We start from the raw sequence: 22,031 nt of genomic DNA, 5'->3' as shown, positions 1-22,031 counted from the left end.
GAAGACTGACTCCTGGACTTTAATTTCTGCATTTCTAGCTTAAATTTCCTCTGGTTTTCAGCTTATCTTTCTTTAAATTCCCTTATTTTATGAGCTTCTCTTTCTTCAAATTCCCTTTTTTAAGGCCTGTCTTTCTTCGAATTCCCTTATTTTAATAGCCTCCATAGCCTCGAATTCCTTCTGTTTATTTACAGCTTCTAACCGACTCTTTTTCAAATCAGCTTCTAATTGCTTTAACTTTATTTGTTCAAGATATAACTGCATTTCCAGATTACTCATTGGAAACTTATCTAACACCTCCTCATCAAATAAACTCAAATTAATATAATGTTCAGCAATTTTTCGTTGTATGAAAGCCTTAGGGGAATTCTTCGTAATTCATTTAATATCCAACTTCCTAGCAATCTCCAATACCTCAGGTTTTCTCGCATTCTCTAAAGACCCTGTTAGGCATGACCAAAAACCCATCAATATCCATTGTGGCCGAATACAACATATACACCAATCAAACCAAAAAAAATCGGGTATTTCCCTTTCCCAAATCAGAATGGCAATTACCAGCACTTAAACTCAAAATCGGAACATCACCCGCGAGCCCCTACAGATTATGTTACGTAACTGGCAACAGTGAATATCAATTGAGACAGGTTATATAAAAACAACCAAACATTTATTAAACACGGATAAACGATAAGGAAAAAAAAACAAACGTAAACTTTAACCAGAAGTTAACCGTTATGCAGCCAAATCGTCACTCGGCACTGGTTCTTAAAGCGTTAAATCTACAAACTATAAGCTAACTGCGTCATCTGGGGTCAACCCTTATATACCCATGGTGAGCATGTCATCACGTGACCTCACATCGGTGGGAAAATCACATCAGGTGACCTCCAAAAGACCATTACATCATTCTCACAGAAAAAAACACAGATCTCCTTGAGCATGTAACACCTCCCTACAAAAAAAATTTGGTCTCTTAAAGAACAAAATTTTAACAATTTGTACAAAAAAAATACAAAGGTATAAAGTTTACAAAATACACAATATATACAATCTTATCTTTCAGTCCTTTACAAACTAATGTACAGTAGGAGTGTTACAGATGTTAAAATATCACTCCAAAAAAAACAAATTTTCATTGTACATTTAACATCTAGACAATCAGCGATCACGTTATCTTTACCCTTAATATGAGTGATCAGGATATTGTATTCCTTTAACATTAGACTGTATTATTAAACTGGAGTATTATTAACTGGTCCCAGGACAGATCCCTTAATACAATAATACCAAGGAATTTAAAGTTACTGACCATCTAGCTCCACTTCCCTGAGGAGGACTGGCACATGGACTTCCGGTGTCCTCCTCCTGATTTAGGCATAATTGGTAGAAAATGGCCATTTTTCCAAATAACTGCCTTGTTTTTGTGTCATTTGAAGAAATTGTACAATTCTCATTCTTTTAGTATGGCCTTTGTTCCTCCTCATAGGATTTTCAAATGGCTGGATTTCCCACTGGCTGAATGTATTTGATGAACTAACAGACAGGCTTCTTTTCCTGGAAAATTTAATGAAGAGTTTCAGCATATGATGTTATTTCTCAGTTGTGCACTTTGTCTGTAATACAAAGCTTCTCAGTGTGCATGCAGTTAAGAGGCCACATTACTCTTCATTTTAAGTCTGTTATATGTTCTTTCCTCTGATGCATTTGAGTATTATGATCATTTGTGAACATTATTCCCAGCTCCATTCCACAGCTAGTTAAGTTACGTAATATACATTCTTTATATTGAACAATACATTTGGTCATGAAGCCTGATAGAAAAATATAATTTTACTTCATGATTTACTGTTAAAGTTTTAGTAGTAATTGGTGGGGGGGGGGGGGGCGGGGACTATGGCTTTACAACGACGTAATTTTTGAGCGGACTAGTCAGTGGTTGCTCTGATAATTTTCTGTAACTGTAGTGAGAGCATAATGTAAATTACATTTTGTTATTTCCCCCCACCCTTCCTCCACACCCCATATTAAAAAAACTGTGATGTCTGTAATCTATCTGTCACTTCCCTTAATGGTATGCCTAAGCTCAGGGGCACACTCGGGGAATCTGGTCCCTTGCCAAGCCCGCACTGTAATTTAGCATTTGCAGCTGAAATGTTGTGCAGTAGAACTTCAGCTCTACTCTCCACATTTTATTTGATGGAAGAAACCTTCTGAGCAGCATCCATCTTGTTTGTATTTCACGTACAGACTGGGTGCTTTTTTGTAAAAAAAAAAGGCAGATATCTTATTGAAATAATAACGTTGATTTTGAGCATGTTAAACATGCTTTTCAAAATGAACACGTACTGGTAATAGTTGCAAAATGACATGATGGAGATTGTCACAATCATAAATCAGTACGATTTTGAAACCTGTCATTTATCTTGACATCGATAGATGTTAAATGTGGTCACTTTAGTTCAATACGTATTGGTGTAAAGAAGTTTAATAGCAACCAATAGATTACGATTCACTAAATTCTATAGGCTTGTTCTTTTTGAATATATTTTGATTACTTTTGTTTCGATACTTATGAAAATAAAAAATCATTGAGGGAATTAATGAAAAATCTGTAATGCTGGAGCAGAATTTTATTTTTTGGAACATTGGTACAGAAAATTAATTGCCATCCACAGCAGTAACTGCATTTATATCACTATTTCTAAAGACCCTCACCTCTTTAACAGTCATAATACTTTTAATCCAGTTACTGCTACTGCAATTTGGAAAATACAGTTACTTTGATACCACAATATATATTAAGATGCTAAAAGAGATGCAACACCACAACTATAAAGTAAATAACTATGTAATTGACAACGCAAACCACCTTTTCTTGCCAACAGAGATACAAGAGTATGAACTAAAAATATCTTTGCTGTTTGTACTTAACACACCTTTTCTATTAGGTATTCCCATTTGTACTAGTATGTTTAAAATAAAAATCCTTGTGAGAACTTGAACCTTTGGAAAATTAAAAGTGCTGGATACTAGGACTGAGAGGAAAATAGATGCAGTGCTGAGAAATCAAGAGTGCTAGTGAATAGCCACTGGAAAACTTGTATGTTAATGGATCGTTTATTGCATTGTAAATGGTGTCCCAGAGGACAAGTAGTTTATATAAGGTAGCGTATGATATATTATAGACCCTGATAATTTTATTTATATTCCACATATTAGGGAAGTATCTGTATTTGCGATTTTTATTGTAATCGTACTTTATATAAAATGTTAATAGTAATTATTATGCCTTTATTTACCCTGTTGTTTACAATTTCATATTTTTTTTATTAATTCCAGAATTCTCATAGAAAGTTGAAGGAATGCATGTGATGTATATAGTGTAATGTGATATTTTTGAAGAGATAGTGTATTATACAAAGAGTCATAAAGTCATACAGTGTAAGAAATGTCTCTTCAGCCTGCTATGTCCATGAAGGCCATCAAGTCCCTATGTATACTAATCCCATTTTCCTGAATTTGATCTATCGTCTTTATGCTATTGTGGCTTGAGTATACTTCTAAGTACTTAAATACAGTGAGAGTACTTTCCCAAACGTAATGTCATTCTGATTTCAACTTCATTCTCAGTGGAAAAGAATTATTCCTCAAGACCCTACTAAGTATCAGATCCCTTACTTTAAACTTATGGTCTCTGTCATATTGGTAGGCGGGTAGATAGTGAGAAACTGTTCCCGTCAATGCGCCTCCCTAATTTTGAATATTTCAGTTGGATCACTTCTCTGTTCAAGAAAAGCAAGCCATTCTATCTGGTCACCTGTTGTAACTCACTCCATTCTGAGTAACATTCTGGGCGAATCTCTTGCGTAATTTTCAGTGGAGGATTATGGATTTCAGGATATTGGACAATGAGATGTTTATTTTAGAGCACTGGTAGAAGAATGGGAGTGGGGCTACAGTGCATCACAGAAAAAAGTGCAAGTTCTCATGGCATTGGTCTGGGATCGATTGAGGAGCTTGCAATGTGTTGTTTAATTGAAGTGTGAAAAGTACTGAATGAAGAGCTGAGTAAGAATCCTTCCTCAAAACATTGTCTGCTCATTCTGTCATTTTCTGTTGATGAGACAATGCTTTGAGCAAATTGTCTGTCAGGCCTGCCTATAGTAAATTAACTTTAGAGATGAATATTAGTTGGAAGACTTTTTGCCATGTGCTAAGGCTGCGAAGAAGTTTAAAGAGATGAAAGTTTATTTGATTATCAGTATAGCTGGGGAGGTTGTAGAGGAATTAGAATTAGAAATTTACAGTTCTGAAATTGTAGCTCAGAAGTGGCTACAAGCTAAGCTAAAACTGGGCGTACTGGATCCTGATCTTATTGGTCACTCCACAGCCTTTTTAAGAAATAAAATTTCCAGGCAAGGTATGTAGGAGATAGTTGAAGATGATGATGTTCAATGCTCTGAGTTGTTGCCCAGTTATTGAGTGATTATGAGATTGACCATCACAAAGCCAAAGCACTTGACAAACGTTTTCCCTTCCTATATGGTTTGCTGTGATTGGTCTGCTGTGAGGAGGGATTGATGAATTATAGTGGTGCAGCAATTGGTGTTGGATTCATAGAAACAATATTTAACCAAAGACAAAGAAAGATTATTTCTCTTAATGTCACCGAAGTTTCATAGAGGTGCAGTAGTCACTTTCTACAGACTATAAACCTATTAGAGTTAAATTGCATGAGTTGAAACAATTTGTTCTAATTATCTATGTTAGCAGCAAAGTAATTAAATTATCTAATACATTTAAAACAAACTTACTTTGCTCTTTCTCCCAAATTTTTAAATTCAGCAAATCCAGATTTAAAAGATACAGAGGACCAGTTTGGCCGGACGCCACTGATGTATTGTGTGCTTGCTGACAGATTGGACTGTGCTGAAGCACTCCTTAAAGCTGGAGCTAATGTCAACAAAGCAGATCGCAGCCAGAGGACAGCCTTACATCTTGCAGCACAGAAGGTGAGCGTGATTTTTGAGTTCCCTATCCAAAAAAGTGAAGAAGCATTTTACTTAAGTTTACATGGTATTTATTTTCTAGATCTATTTTGTTATATTAGAGCATATGACTAATGATGAATTGCAAAGGACTGTCTAGTTCATACAGCATTCCACATTTATTCTAACTTATTCATCACATAAAGCTGTTCTTAACTTAGTAGAGGGAATGCAATGGCATGGATTTTGCAGCAAAATATTAGCCATTACTCATCTTACGAGCAAAACATTTCCAGGTAACTGATGAAAACTTCAGGACTTCAGTAAATTCAACAGCTTGGTACAGGGGCAGTGCTGTCCCCTTTTGTTTTAATGGAGACGATCAAGTGTGAGGGACCAGGTAGATTTTAGCTTATGTTTTGTGAATTGTTTGACTGTTTATTTTCTACCTGGTCTATTTAGCAATGATCGTAAAGCTGTTTCATTACGGAAAGGGGTAATTATTTTGTCCTTTGTTACAAGTAACTTTATCCAATACCTCTTCATCATCTAAGGCAAGCATATTCATGTAAGCTTTGAGCAGCAGGTTCTTGACATGCAGTTAGGATCTGCTTATTTGCTCATGTGCACCAGTTGCATAATAAACAACTTCTCTGAATAAGAGTTTGGATTATTGGTTACATGCCTAAAACTCATGATCAATCTATCATTCTATCCTCTCTTAATATCCTTATGGTGAGTATGATTCTAATTTAATCCAAATATAGCTGTAATCCTTGAAAATTCTTAATTTGATTAGTGTATATTTTATTTCACGTTTTTATTCTAAACCCCTTTATATCATACATTGTGCTGTATCATTTTTTATAAACAATTCATTAATTTTGAAAAAATATCACTCTGGGGAAAAATAGTAGCTAATTTGCTCTCAAGAAAATAAATCCCAAAAAAGTCCCAACAAAATCAGATAAATGATCAATCATTGTTTTTGTTTGTTCAGGGAGTCATTTTTGTTAGGATGTTTGAATGTTAGCATGTTCATCAGTGAAAGGGACCACGGAATATTTTGCATCAAGCCAATCTGGTAGATAACAAAATATGAGATAACAGTATTTCTTCAGTTCTGCATTGAAGCATCAAGCTTTCAAATGTGCTTCAGTTTGGAGAAGGAATTTCTGTGAATAGCAAACAAAGCATAAAAATTGTTTTTTCTTCCATAATAGTGAAGAGTGTGGCACTGCACCTATGTTGATAGTTTATATGCTTATTAAATTACTATTTTTGTCTGATATATTCAGTGTGACATTTGTTATTGCAATATAAAATACTTCTTGGTGCTTTATTTTATTTGGTTCAATAAGAAGGCCATTTTTGGAATGTTTAGTATGAATACTCACGGAACAGTCAAGCCACTCAGTTCAGTAGCACTTTGTAGCAAAATGTACTTCGCTTACCATTGGTATTTGGTAAGATTGGGTGACTTCCATATCTCACCATCATCAGTGTTTTGCCTTTTGAAATACATTTCAGAACCTATTTTTAAACAGAAAATGCTGGAAACACTTGACAGATAGGGTAGGATCTGGGGAAAGATTTTATTCAACGGTATGCCAGCTTTAAATATGATGGGTGCTTTGAGATATTAATTTGCCTCTTTGCACACTGTAAATTCTTTACTGATATAAAGGCCAACTAATAAAGTGTATCTTAACCTAGAAATTGAAACAAAACTTGAGCATGCAGAGAATTTATTTAAAAATATGGTTGAGGTAAACGCCTGTCATGTAGGCTGCTATTGACAAGTGCAACCTGGTATTGACATTGTGTCCCTTGATGATAGTTGCTTTCCAGACTTAGCTTCTCTGGTCAAATTCCTTAATTGTTCTGGCCTTTCATTCAGTCAAAACTGGAACAGCACTATAGGAAAAAGAAGAGGAGCAAATGCTATTACTAGTCTGGCAAAGCACACAATCTGTACTGCTGTGAACAATCACCTTGTCATAATGTTATGATTTGTTCATTTTTATACCTTTTATTAGCCTTCACTTGTTTTGCCATTTGGCCTCTGGGATAGCTGAAATGCTGTCTAATTTAAGAAGTTTGCTTCTTTCAGAATGGCCTCAGCAGGGGCAGTGTTAACCATCATGACAAATAATCAATACCTGTCCTTGTCATGTAGAACATGTGTAGTTGGGCCTCTCATCTAGAGGATTAGAGGTCTAATTAGATTGAGAAAAGGGAAGGTGGGCTGTTTCTTCAGCTTGTCACTGCTGTGGAGCTGTCAGTTGTCAACCTTATTATATAAGAGGAGAAAAGCAATCGACCACAGAACATTTAAATGCATGCAAAGTATTCTGCATGTAGCTCAAAATAGTATTAGGAAATGTATAAAAATGTCTAAAGGCACAACAATTATTATTGCAGGAGGGATAGCAACTATTGTTATTACAGAACCTCCGATTATCTCTTGTTATTTTGAATATGTGAGATTTTAAAAAAAAAATTTGGACCTAAGGACGTAGGTGTTCTGCAAAGAATATGCAAGGTAGTGTCAGCTTTTTGAAATTCTCAGTAATATAACTTCTGAAAATATTGCATATATTTAGAGTGATGAAAATGATAATGCTACATAGGGTTTTAATAGGATTAAAGATCTTATATAGAATATTAATGTAGGTGATTGAAGTGTGTAATTTCCACATCTTTAGGTGGCATAATTACTGATTAAAGCTTTAGTTAGGTATGTATTCATTTTGAAAGGTTAGTTATGTATTCATTTGAAAAAGAACAGTCTAAAGCAAGGTTTGATTGCTATTTCATTGCCATGCAAAATTTTATTTGAGAAGCAGCTACTGCAGTATTGAAGTTGGACATTTTTTTTTGTATTTCATGTAAGTGAAGCAGCTGAAATCTTCCACAGTCCCGATTGTAGTTCATCATAGTTAGCAGTTAAAATATATTTAAAAAATGAATGGGTAGATATTTAATTCAAAGGATTTTTCCTGTTTCGGAAGCTCAGTATGAATTGCTACAGAAATCACAAGCTTAAAAACTTATTTAAAACAGGCACTACTTTTGGAAATGATTTTTTTCTATTTTGAATTTATAACATGGAATCATTCTGGTGTTGCAGACCATTTGCCTTATCAATCCTATCAAGCTTTTTCTAAAAGCAATCAAATTAGTTCCATTCTGTGGATTTTCATCATCATCTTGCATTTTTATTTCCTTCAGGTGTTTAGTAAAATTCCTTTTTGAAAGGCCACAGATACAAAACCAGAGAGGTGAATGGCAAGGGAACTTCTAAAGCCCTGTAAGACCTCATATAATGTTAAGTAATTTGGGGTGATGTTGCTCTGGAGCATCCTTTTCCTTTGTTTATAAGGAAAGTGCATACAGCAGTTCAGAAATCATGAGCATAAACACAGTGCTAGATAGTGAAGAATGGCAGGTGGCATATTTGTGTACATTGGCATCATTAACCAACCAATGTCTCCCACTAGCATTCAGCCAAATCTTGTTGATAAATGTTTATGTCCTTTTATTTTCTATTAAATACAGTAGGTGAAATAGAATTGCCATGGTTTCTGTAGAAAATGATAAAAATGTGGCAAAAGTTAAAAGGCAGGCTATTTTGTTGGATGTGAAAATTCAAGTTTTAATGTACCTAGTAATGGATGCAAAGAAGTGTGATCTGGGGTGTTGGCTTTAGATCCATTCACATTAAAGGAGGTTTTGAATTAACCACCTAAGGTTAAGAGTGCTGAGTAATTGGATGCTTCAAGGTCACCAAGGACAAGCTAATGTTTTTGCTGGATAGTAATGCTTAAAGAGGTGTTAAGTTGAAGCTCCCCCTGTCTTCCATTTACAAACACCATGAATGATGGAAGAGTGCCCTAGGGACTATCAAAGTACATATATGTCATCATATACTACCCTAAGATTCTTCTTCTTGTGCACAATTCACAGTAACCTCACTGTTACGAAAGACCTACATTAGTTACCTGTTTTTGCTAACAGAAGGTGTTTTCACTGTTACGAAAAAAGGCAGCGCACGAAAAAAAACCGCGTGCCCCAAGCAGCCGCTCCTCCCCCAGATTCGGAACTGCATTCTAGCCAGCATTGCTTAAACACGTGCCTGTGAGCATCCATTTGCAAGATGAGTTCTAAGGTATCGGAAAAGCCTGAAAGAGCTCGTAAAGGTGTTACACAGCTTAAAACTAGACGTAATTAAGCGTTTCGATCATGGTGAACAAAGTAAGGACAAAGTGAGTTTGGCTTGTGGAAGTTGACGAAGATGCTGTTAAAGAGGTTTTGTCATCCCATGACCAAGAACTGATAGATGAAGAGCTGATGCAATTGGAAGAAGAAAGGATAACAATCAAAACCGAATGCAGTAGCGAATGAACCGAAAGTGAAGTCATCCAGGAACTGAACGTGAAGCAACTGCGTGAGATTTTCACTGCAATGATAAAGTACGACTTTAATTTTGAAAGAGTACATCTGTTTAGGGCATATTTGCAAGATAGTTTGAGTGCTTACAAAGAACTGTATGATAGAAAAATGCACGAGGCTAAGCAATGAAGCATACTGTTGTTTTACAAGCCTTCCACATCAGTCACAGCAGATGACGAACCTCGACCTTCGACATCGAGGCAGCCAGACATAGAAGAAGATGACCTGCCTCCCTGATGGAAACAGACGATGATGAGATGACACCTCAGTGTCCCACTACCCCAACCCCTGGGCCGTACACAGATACTGATTCGTGGAGAATGCAGCGGTAGCTGGGACGCACTCGGCACATCTTTAAGAAAAAAGCTGAAATAAACAAGCTAATTTATTAGGTGTCGCCTGGCATGTAAATGTTGGCCCAGATTAGAGGTGATTGCCGATTGCATTGCCTCTGATCTGGGCGGACATTTACGTGCCGGGCAGCACCTAATTAATTAGCTTTGTTTATTTCGACTTTTTTCTTAAAGACGTGCTGGGTGCGACCCGGCCACGGCTGCACCACTGCATTCTTCGTGGATTGGTATCGGTTCGCTGCCTGGAGATTGGGGACCACTGTACCACCCCAGCCTCCGACGACTCAGCCTAACACACCATCATCAGTGTGCTCGCTGTCTTCCCAATTCCGTTAAGTGATACTACACTGTACATACATTATTTCTACTTTATATAGGCTGTGTATTTTTATGTGTTATTTGGTATGATTTGGCAGCTTCATCGCTTAAAGGTTATTGGAGAGAGTGTTTTTGCTGAGAGTGCTTGCGTGAAATTTTCGCTACAGAGAAGAGTGCAGGCAATGATTGTAGAGAAGTATTTCTACTTTATATAGGCTGTGTATTTATCATATCATTCCTGCTTTTACTATCTGTTACTGTTATTTTAGGTTTTATATGTTATTTGGCATGATTTGGTAGGTTATTTTTGGGTCTTGCGAACGCTCACAAATTTTTTCCATATAAATAAATGGTAATTGCTTCTTCGCTTTACAACATTCTGGCTTACGAACCGTTTCATAGGAATGCTCTACCTTCGGATGGCGAGGGAAACCTGTAAATACAAAAAAGCACAAGAGAATCAATGAAAAGCCACAAACAAGACTGACAAACAACCAATGGGCAAAATACAACAAACTGTCCAAATACAATACGTAAAATAATAATAAATAAACAAGCAATAAATATCGAGAACATGAGATGAAGAATCCTTTAAAGTGAGTTCATAGGTTGTGGGAACAGTTCAGTGTTGGGTTGAGTGAAGTTCTCTCCTCTGGTTTAAGAACATGATGGTTGAGGGGTAATTACTGTTCCCGAACCTGATAATGTGGGTTCTGGGGCTCCTGTAACTCCTTCCTGATGGCCACAGCGAGAGGAGAACATGGTCTCGGTGGTGGGGATACTTAATGATTGATGCTGCTTTCCTGTGACAGCGTTCCTCCTATTTGTGCTCAGAGGTTGGGAAGGTTTTACCTGTAATGGACTAGGCCATATCCACTACTTATTGTAGGATTTTCTATCAAAGAGCATTGGTGTTTCCGCACCAGATGTGGTGCAACCGGTCAGTTTATTCTCCACTGCGCATTTATAGAAGTTTGTCAGAGCTTTAAATGACATGCCAAATCTTTGCAAACCTCTAAGTAGGGGCACTACCGTGCTTTCTTTGTAATGGCATTTATGTGCTGGACCCAAGACAGATTCTCTGAAATGATAATGCTGAGGAATTTAAAGTTGCAGACCTTCTACACCTGTGATCCAGTTTCTACCTCCTGTAGTCAATAATCAGCTCTTTGGCTTTGCTAACATTGAATGAGACGTTGTTGTTGTGACACCATTCAGCCAGATTTTCTCTCTCCTAATATGCTGATCAGTCACTGCCTTGGATTCAGCCAAAAACAGTGGTGTCCTCAGCAAGCTTAAATATGGCATTGGAGCTGTACTTAACCTCAGAGTCATAAGTATAAAGTGAGTAAAACAGGGGGCTAAGCACACAACCTTGAAGGTGCACCTGTGCTGATGGTGATTATGGAGGAAATGTTGCCAATTCAAACTGACCGCTGTCTCCAACTGAGGAAATTGGGGATCCAGTTGTAAAAGCCGAGGTCTTGGAGCTTATTGATTAGTTTTGAGGGGGTGATAGTATTAAATGTCAAACTGTAGTCAATGAAAAGCATCCCGATGTATGCATCTTCACTGTCCAGATGTCCCAGATTTGAGTGAAGAGCCAATAAATAGTATTTGCTGGTGAGTATCTCAGACTGCTGAAGCGAAAGTTTAAAGATCTTGCCTGTCAAATGGAAATCCATCCAGAAGGTCTGGATGACTTGGGGCGTTGTTTCAGCAGCTGTTTGTGTCTTGTTTTTGCCTTACCTGTAGGACATATTCTAAAGGCAGTGGTTTCAAATCCAAAGCAGTGCTACTCCTTGATATCACTCCTAGATATACTCACCTCACTGCAGACTTCTCTAACTGCAGAAGTCATATTCTTTCTGCTAAAGATAACTTGTTTCCCTTCCCCTATGGCCCAGGGTGTCGATGTGTATTACCCCAAGCACAGCTTCATAATGATGGATAGCAGATGGACTTGGGGAAGATTTGTAATGTAACGAAGATAGTATCAGAAATTATTGGGAAGAAGACTGTATAAATGACTGTATAAATGGTGTTTGGTAGAAACCGTGACTGTGAATCTCAGTGGTTCTTGCCAGTTTAGAAGAAGAGATGAAAACATTGCTGTCAAGGGCAGTAATTAAAGAAATTGATGCAGATGAAATGTGGGAGTTTCTTGATTATCATACAGAGACACTCACTAACAAACAATTGCAGGACCTGGCTTGGCAGTGATTTAGTGCTGCAGATGCACTAGCATAGTGAACCCTCAGGGTCAAGTTCCAGAGTGAGAATTTAAGATAATGGTTGTAAGAGTTTCTTTCAGAAAATAATCTCGACTAGGACTGCAGAAGTACTGTTCAGTGAAACTGTGCAACAAACTGTTCTGCACAGCATCTCCCCATATCAAGGGATATTTCAGGGCAGGAACAAAGTATGGCAATTGACCTTTAATGCCTTAAATGATTATTTTCCTTTTGAAGCAACACACACAAAAGTTGCTGGTGAACGCAGCAGGCCAGGCAGCATCTCTAGGAAGAGGTGCAGTCGACGTTTCAGGCCGAGACCCTTCAGGTCCTGACGAAGGGTCTCGGCCTGAAACGTCGACTGCACCTCTTCCTAGAGATGCTGCCTGGCCTGCTGCGTTCACCAGCAACTTTTATGTGTGTTGCTTGAATTTCCAGCATCTGCAGAATTCCTGTTATTTTCCTTTTGAAATTTATTTTCTTTTTAAAAGCATCTGACATTGGTGCATTTTGATTCCTAGGCATTTGACCAATGAAACAATGTCTTTTTATTCATGATTTCATATGCATATAAAGCCTCCTCTCTGCCAACTCATCTGTAAGAGAAAATACTAGTTGCTCCAGTCCATTCTCATTCCTGGGAATTCTTCTCTTCTAAGGTTTCTTGGTAACATGAAACATTTATGCTACAGGAGTAATTCCTTTGTTTCTAAAGTATGCACATGTAATTTAGCTCACTTTTTCAAACTTCTTTATATTCCTTTCTCTTCTTGTATTCATTATCTATTGAAGCAAGCACTTCAGTGATAAATGAAATGTTTTCTATTCAAGATAGGCCAGTCAGTCAAGAATTACAAAATAGAAGAATCAGAGAAAGGAAGCCTTAAAAATAAAGAATGTACAATTTGTTTCTGTGTGTGTGTGTGTGTGCGCGCGTGCGCGCACGCACGCGGGGGGGGGGGGTAAGGAAAATTGCATTGTATACAATTGCCCATGTTTGCATTCTCCAGTGGTGAACAAAATGGGAACCATAATCAATTTGATTAAGGGTAATTGTGACCAGAATGATTTAGATACACTAATTTGCTGATTTATCATTGCAAATGTTTTAGGGTAAAAAGTAATGAAAGACAATGGACCCAGCTTTGAAATGATTTTGTTCATTGGATAACTGAGCTGTCAGATCCTATCTAAGGTGTTGTATTTCAATCTGGCTGCCCTATACAGAGAAATTATTATCACCTTGATTGGGTACTTGGAGGATTCCTAAATAAAAAGCTGTGGAAGTCACGCCCAAATTTTGTTGTTTATTTTCTTAGGAAACATTCTTAAGGACACATTTTCAAATATGTGAAATGAATGAATAAAATTGACTTTACCTTCTGATAACTTTCCCTACAAATCTAACTAACTAGTTTATACTCATATAAAGTGCTCCGTAGTGTTCAGAAGATAATAAAAATCTGACAGTTCAACCAGTTGGATATGCTAGTTCACAAAATTGTGCAGTCTTAAAGTAATAATGAATTTGTTGTACCCACTTTGGTGTGCCCACCCCCCGATGAAGGGTCTCAGTCCAAAACATTGATTGTTTACTCTCTTCCAAAGATGCTGCCTGGCCTGCTGGGTTCCTCCAGCATTTTGTCTTTGTTGCTTGGATTTCCAGCATCTGCAGATTTTCTTGTGTTTTTTTTAAACTTGGCAGTTCTTTCTAGTCCATTACTTATTGGAGTCTTACCCAAAATAAAGGGATATTATTCATAAATATAGCAAGTCCTTGTAATGTACAACCATTGGTAAGAGGCTTAATTTAAAGCTTTAAACTTGTCCAACGGTATAATTATTTGACTTCTATACAGTGGCATGCAAAAGTTTGGGCACCCCTGGTCAAAATTTCTGTTACTATGAATAGTTAAGTGAGTAGAAGATGAACTGATCTCCAAAAGTCATAAAGTTAAAGATGAAACATTCTTTTCAACATCTTAAGCAAGATTAGCGTATTATTTTTGTCTCATGCAATTTTAGAGTGAAAAAAAGGAAAGGAGCACCATACAAAAGTTTAGGCACCCCAAGGGACTTGAGCTTTCAGATAACTTTTACCAAGGTCTCAGACCTTATTTAGCTTGTTAGGGCTATGGCTTGTTCACGGTCATCCTTAGGAAAGGCCAGGTGGTGCAAATTGCAAAGCTTTATAAATACCATGACTCCTCAAACCTTGTCCCAACAATCAACAGCCACGGGTTCCTCTAAGCAGCTGCCTAGCACTCTGAAAATTAAAATAAATGATGCCCACAAAGCAGGAGAAGGCTATAAGAAGATAGCAAAGCATTTTCAGGTAGCCGTTTCCTCAGCTCGTAATGTAATTAAGAAATGGCAGTTAACAGGAATGGTGGAGGTCAAGTTGAGGTCGGGAAGACCAAGAGAACTATTCGTAGGATTGCTAGAAAGGCAAATCAAAACCCCCATTTGACTGCAAAAGACCTTCAGGAAGATTTAGCAGACTCTGGAGTGGTGGTGCACTGTTCTACTGTGCAGCGACACCTGCACAAATATGACCTTCATGGAAGAGTCATCAGAAGAAAACCTTTCCGGCGTCCTCACCACAAAATTCAGCAGCAGAACATCTAAACAAACCTGATACATTTTGGAAACAACTCCTGTGGACTGATGAAGTTAAAATAGAACTTTTAGGCCGCAATGAGCAAAGGTATGTTTGGAGAAAAAAGGGTGCAGAATTTCATGAAAAGAACACCACTCCAACTGTTAAGCACGGGGGTGAATCAATCATGCTTTGGGCTTGTGTTGCAGCCAGTGGCACAGGGAACATTTTCTGGTAGGGGGAAGAATGAATTCAATTAAATACCAGCAAATTCTGGAAGCAAACATCACACTGTCTGTTAAAAAGCTGAAAATGAAAGGAAGGTGATTTCTACAACAGGATAATGATCCTAAACACACCTCAAAATCCACAATGGACGACCTCAAGAGGCGCAAACTGAAGGTTTTGCCATGGCCCTCACAGTCCCCCGACCTAAACATCATCGAAAATCTGTGATAGACCTTAAAAGAGCAGTGCATGCAAGACGGCCCAAGAATCTCACAAAACTAGAAGCCTTTTGCAAGGAAGAATGGGCGAAAATCCCCAAACAAGAATTGAAAGCCTCTCAGCTGGCTACAGAAAGTGTTTACAAGCTGTGATACTTGCCAAAGGGGGTGTTACTAAGTACTGCAGGGTGTCCAAATTTTTGCTTAGGGCCCTTTTCCTTTTTTGTTATTTTGAAACTGTAAAGGATGGAAATAAAAAAGTTTTCTTGCTTAAAATGTTAAAGAAATGTGTCATCTTTAACTTCATGCCTTTTGGAAATCAGGTCATCTTTTGCTCGCTTAGCTATTCACAGTAACAGAAATTTTGACCAGGGGTGCCCAAACTTTTGCATGCCACTGTATCAAATGTAGGAATCTGTATTTTGCAGGTAAACGATATTTCACTACACAATTGCCAACTATTGGTAATGAATGGAGAGACATGGGGATCTCAATCCGTTCTCAGAAAGTGACAACAGGGGGCAATAGGGTGGGGAAGGCGGCATATGGCATGCTTAGCTTCACAAGCCAGGGCATATAATATAGATTGCAAGTGTACAAAACACTGATTAGAATGTATTTAAAGTACCATGTGCAGTTCTGGTTGCCATGCTCCAGAAGAGATGTGGTTGTGCCAGAGACCATGCAGAGGAGATTCATCACATTGGGGAACTTGAGTTATGAGCAGAGATTGGAATGGCTAAGCTTGTTATTCATGCGACAGTGGAGGCTGAGGGGTGATCCGATGGAAGCATATAAAATTACTTGAGCTACAGATAGAATAGATAGTCAGTACTTTTTCCCATGGAACAGCTATCAGAAACGAGAGCTTAAGTTTAAGGTGAGAAGAATTGATTTGAGGGGAAAGTGTTTCACACAGAGAGTGGTTGTTGTCTAGAACATGCTGCCAGAAGAGATGAAGGAATTATATATTTACTCTGCATAAGAGACGTTCAGATGGACACATAAATAGGGAAGACATGGCAGAAATGATTTTACTGTTGGAAAATGGGATTAATGTGGATGAGCAAAAAGGTTGGCATGATTTTGGTTGGCCAAAGGACCTGCTATTGTATTGTACAATAAATATATCATTTTCCATTGTGACCATCAATATATGAAGAAGTTACATGAATGTGGAAGTCAAAGTTATGTAAGTAGCACATTTAGTTTTCCAAATTTGTTTTGACACTGAACTCCTTGTTGAATCCATTAGGAGGTTGCCAAATTAAAGAAGTTCTCCTCCACTTCAAAGGAGGAAACTCTCTGACATGCTGAGTGTCTCTGGAATTTCCTGAACTTACTTCAAATTACCATATTTGTGTGTTCTTTTTATATCACTGCCAATTGTGGTGGAGATTCCACACAGTGTTTTGACCAAAGTTGGATCTTGCAGAGGAAGATATTCTCATGGAGGGATAAAGGTATATGTACATTTCAAAATATTTGAATTTACTTCAGTATTTTTAAGTGTGAAGATATTTTTATGAATTAAAATAATAGTTTTAATGATACTAGAATGCCCTCTGAATATTTTTGAATGTCAGAAACAGTGCTGATATTTGACAGCTGACTCTCAGTAATTTCTTTTTGTACTGTTTTGGGTTGTGACATTTTCCCACCTGTAAATCCATCTTGTTAACAAGACAAAATTTGCAGTGGAAAAGATCACGGAAACCAGGGAACTGGGAAAGATAATAGTGATGTCATGAAATATATTGATGTAGCCAAAGAAGAGGTGCTGGCAGTAATGAGGTCCACTTTCCTGGGTTGAACATGTATATCCTAGAACATTATGGGAAGCAAGAGAAGATATTGCAGGGACCTTGGTAGTGATGCTTGTATCTCTCTTGGTTATGGATGAGGTACTTGAAGATGGGAGGGTGGTGAATGTGATTTTATTCAGGAAGGGCTGCATGGATAAGCAAAGTAGCTACAGGCCAGCGAGTGTAACATCAGTGGTGGGAAAGCTCATTGAGTATACAAGTTGGGATTGCAGGTGGCAAGGAATTGGTGAGACAACACCTGGAATATAGTGTGCAGTTCTGGTCTCCATACTATAAGAAGGATGTGATTAAAATAGGGAGAGTGCAGAAATTATTCACATTGTGGGGACTGAACATCTTGAATTATAAGGAGATTGAATAGGCTGAGACAGTTTTCCCTTCAATGTAGGAGGCTAAGTGATGATGACCTTATAGAGTTTATAAAATCATGAAGGACATAAATGAGGTGAATTGTTAAAATCATTTTCCCTGAGAAGAGGAATCTAAAACTAGAGGGCATAGATGTAAGGAAGGATTTATAAAGGACTTGGAGGGGGGGTAATTTTTCCATACAGAGGGTGGTGGGTATATAGAATGAGCTGCTGGAGGAAATGGTAGAGGCAGGATCAATTACCATATTCACAAGACATTTGGACAGATACCTGGATAGGAAAGGTTTGAGGAATATGGGTCAAATGCAAGCAAATGAGACTAGCTTTGGAAGGCATCTTGGTAAGCATGGGTCGGTTGGAATGAAGGCTCTGTTTCCATGCCGTGTGGCTCTGTGACTGTGTGACAACTGTAAGACAAATTAATGGGAGTAAGAAACTAATTCCACTGGAAGTTGGGATTTAATGAAGACAGATTTAAAGTTGAGTTTATTGTCAAGTGCACTAGTATATGTATGTATTTTTGGTGTATGGACGCTACTGTATGGCTCCTTTAGGAGGAAAATTTGAAGCCTAACATAAAGGTCTATCACAACAATGGAGGTGTGCAGGCTGTCATTGTGAAGAGCCAGTCTAGAAAGGTAAAATTTGGTAGAATACTAGTCTATTGAAGGACATTAGAGGGTTATGTGGTTGAAGAAAGAGGCAGGTAGATGGGAAGATAAGAATTAGTTTGTGGAAAAAGGAGACAAAGATGAAATTGTAAGGATTAGAGGAAGAAAGCTTGTTAGGTGACAAAGTAAGGAGAGGGAAGTACCCATAAAGGAATAGTTAATAAGCTGGAGAATAAAACCTCAAAGAGGAGTAATGGAGAGCAAGTTGTATAAAGGAGAAAGATGGAAAGAGAGGAAGCTTTGCGGGAAGGATTTGTGGAATTTATTCTATTTTTGTTATCCATATTTTGGGGAAAATAACAAAGATAGATGGGAAACAGATTTTTGTTTTGGTCTCTTTGGCTCAGCTGCTCAAAAAGCTATTGATCAAGCATTTATTGAGCTCTTAAGTTACACATACATACTGTGTGTAGAGTTCAAATTTATTGCACAATTACTGTATACACGTGGACAGGTACAATGCAAAACTTTCAGCAGCATCATAGGCATAGAGCATCACATAAGCAACATTCACAAGAAGAACATAAACATAAATTGTATACAATTTTTATAGGAAAGTATGCAATTAGAACAGACAAAAAAAGTCCATTTTATTACAAAGTGGTCATAGTGATTAGACCTTTATTGGTTGGTTCAAGAACCACATGGTTGAAGGGAAGTAGCTATTTTAAATTATCAGATCAGTGAGCTTTTGTATTTGTAGAAAATAATGATCAGTTAGCCTCAGATTATGTAGCTTTTAATATGGGTGGAGAAATAGTGTAAGTTACAAGAAAAAGGAGGAAAATAACAGAAAGAATGGATGGTTTCAGAAAATGAGTGAAGACTGTTGAAGGCCATAGTTGGAGAACAGAAATGGGAAAAGTTTTCCTGGAAAATGGAAAGAGAGATGGACAGAGACAAAGGAGTTACAGGGTTGTGAATGATTCCCAAGATCTATCCTCGGGCCAAGCTCTGCTGCCCTCTCTTTCTCAACCTTGGTCCTGTCATATTTGAACTTAAATATCAATGGAATCAATTTTCTCCCCTTGGTTCAGTTCTGTCCTACCTATATCCGTGCCACTTCACATGATCTTTACAATGATTTCAAGTTTCCTGGCCCGAACATGTTATTTTCACCATGGACCTTATACACGTCCATCCCCAACCAGGAAGGCCTTAAAGCTCTCCATTTCTTTCTGGACACCAGACCCAACCAGTTCCCCTCCACCTCCACTATCTTTCACCTAGTGGAACTTATCCTCATTCTCAGTAATTTCTCCTTTGGCTCCTCCAACTGACTTCAAACAAAAGGTACAGCCATGGGTACTTGCATGGGTCCCAGCTATGCCTACCTTTTTGTCAGCTACGTGGAACGGTCTATGTTTCAAGCCTACACTGGTGTCACTCCCCAACTTTTCCTGTGCAGCATCGACGATTGCATTGATGCTGCTTCCTGCACCCATGCTGAGCTTATCAACAAACAACTTTGCCTCCAACTTCCACCCTGCCCTCAAATTTACCTAGTCCATTTCTGACATCTCCGTCCCCTTTCTCAATCTCTCTGTCTCTTGTCTCTTGTCTCTGAAGACAGCTTATCCACTGATGTCTATTACAACCCACTGACTCTCACAGCTACCTGGACGCTACCTCTTCCCACCCAGGTACTTGTAAAAATGCCATCCTGTTTCTCTCAATTCCTCCTTCTGTGCTGCATCTGCTCTCAGGATGAGGCTTTTCATTCCAGAATGAAGGAAATGTCCTCCTCCTTCAAAGAAATGGGCTCCCTTTCCTCCACCATCAATGCTGCCCTCAACCGTATCTACATTTCGTGAATATCTGCCCTCACTCCATCCTCCTGCTGTCCCACCAGGGATAGGGTTCCACTTGTCCTCTCCAATATACAGGAAGCCACACTGGGAGCACTGGATAAAATAGATGACCCCAACAGACTCACAGGTGAAGTGTCGCCTCACCTGGAAGAACTGTTTGGGGCCCTGAATGGTAGTGAGGAAGGAGGTGTAGGGGCAGGTGTAGCACTTGTTCCGCTTGCAAGATTAATTGCCAATCATCCCACCAGCCTCTGCATCCAGCACATAATTCTTCATAACTTCTGCCATCTCCAAAGGGATCCCACCACCAAGCACATCTTTCCCTTCTAACCACCCCCCCTTTCTACATTCCACAGGGATTGCTCCCTACGTGACTCCCTGGTCCATTCATCCCTCCCCACTGATCTCTCTCCTGGCACTTAATCTTGCAAGCGAAACAGGTGCTACACCTGTCCCTATACCTCTTCCCTCACTACCATTCAGGGCCCCAAATAGATCTTCCAGGTGAGGCGACACTTCACCTGTGAGTCTGTTGGGGTCGTCTATTGTATCTGGCGCTCTCAGTGTGGTCCCTTGTATATCATTCAGACCTCACGTAGATTGGGAGACCACTTCGCCAAGCACCTATGCTCTGCCAGAAAAAGCAGCATCTCCCAGTGGCGACCCATTTAAATTCCACTTTCCATTCCCATTCTGACATATCCATCCATGGCCTCTTCTAATTGTTGCAATGAGGCCACATTCGAGATGGAGGAGCAACACCTTATATTCTGTCTGGGTAGCCTCCAACCTGATGGCATGAACATCGATTTCTCGAACTTCCAGTAGTGCCCCCCTCCTATTCTCTTTTCCCTTTCTTACCTTATTTCCTTGCCTGCGCATTAGCTCCCTCTGGTGCTCCTCCCCCTTTTTCTTTCTTCCAAGGTCTTCTGTCCTCTCTTATTAGATTCCCCCTTCTCCAGCCCTGTATCTCTTTCACCAATCAACTTCCCAACTCTTTACTTCACCCCTCTCCCCTCCCAGTTTCACTTATCACCTTGTGTTTCTTCCTCCCCTCTCCCCACCTTCTAAATCTGACTCCTCATCTTTTTTCACCTCCAGTCCTGCTGAAGGGTTTCAGCCCAAAATGTCAACTGTACTCTTTTCCATAGATGCTGCCTGGCCTTCTGAGTTTCACCAGCATTTTGTGTGTGTTGCTTGGATTTCCAGTATCTGCCAATTTTCGCTTATTTATAAATGTAAATATTTACATTTATTTAACATCTTTCATACCAATAAACTATTTGTTACAACGTATTAATCTTGTAATGACTGCCATCATGTCAGGAATGCGACAAATAATAAGCAGCATGCACTAAGATCATTTAAACAGTGATGTGGCTTTGATTGAGGAGATAACACCCCTTACATTTAAAGTAGTTCTGCTGTAATCTTGCATATCATTGCGAGAACAGGCCTGAAAGATGCCTTTCCTGAAATACTGGGTTTCCAACAATGTAATATTCATGAACAACCTTAAAACACAAGATATTCTGCAGATAGCTGAAATCCAGAGTAAGACGCACAAAATGCTGGAGGAACTCAGTAGATCAGGGAGCGTAAGACCATAAGGTGCAGAATTAGGTCATTTGGCCCATCAAATCTACCCTGCCACTCCATCAAGGCTAATTTATTATCCCTCTCAACCCCATTCTTCTGCCTTCTCCCTGTAACTTTCAACTGCCTTACTTATCAAGAACCTATATCTATGGAAGGGAATAAGCAGTCAATGTTTCAGGCTGAGATCCTTCTTCAGGTCTGGAAAGGATGGGAAGATAGGAAGAATAAGGGAAGGATATGGGAGGTGGTAGGCGAAACCAGGTGAGAAAGAAGGTGGGTTGGTGGGGGAGGAGGTGATAAAGTGAGAAGCTGGGAGGTGATAGTTGGAAGAGGAAAAGGGCTGGAGAAGAAGGAATC

At 38.8% G+C, this 22,031-nt stretch overlaps 1 protein-coding gene across 5 annotated transcripts in view; it reads left to right on the top strand.

Annotated features, from left to right (window-relative positions):
- The window catches only part of invs (inversin), a 269,090-nt gene that overhangs the window by 82,795 nt on the left and 164,264 nt on the right, over nucleotides 1-22,031 (top strand). For 3 of the 5 annotated variants that reach the window (XM_063043885.1, XM_063043890.1, XM_063043886.1), the window contains one exon: nucleotides 4,849-5,015. In XM_063043885.1, coding sequence (XP_062899955.1) covers nucleotides 4,849-5,015 — 167 coding nt within the window. The remainder of the gene's footprint in view (nucleotides 1-4,848; nucleotides 5,016-22,031) is intronic. The other 2 variants (XM_063043889.1, XM_063043888.1) reach the window with 1 other exon arrangement.

This window comes from Mobula hypostoma, chromosome 3, assembly GCF_963921235.1.
Source record: "Mobula hypostoma chromosome 3, sMobHyp1.1, whole genome shotgun sequence".
In the NCBI taxonomy this organism is placed as follows: domain Eukaryota; kingdom Metazoa; phylum Chordata; class Chondrichthyes; order Myliobatiformes; family Myliobatidae; genus Mobula; species Mobula hypostoma.
Note: the sequence above shows the minus strand (reverse complement) of the source record. Positions and strands in the feature narration are given on the sequence as shown.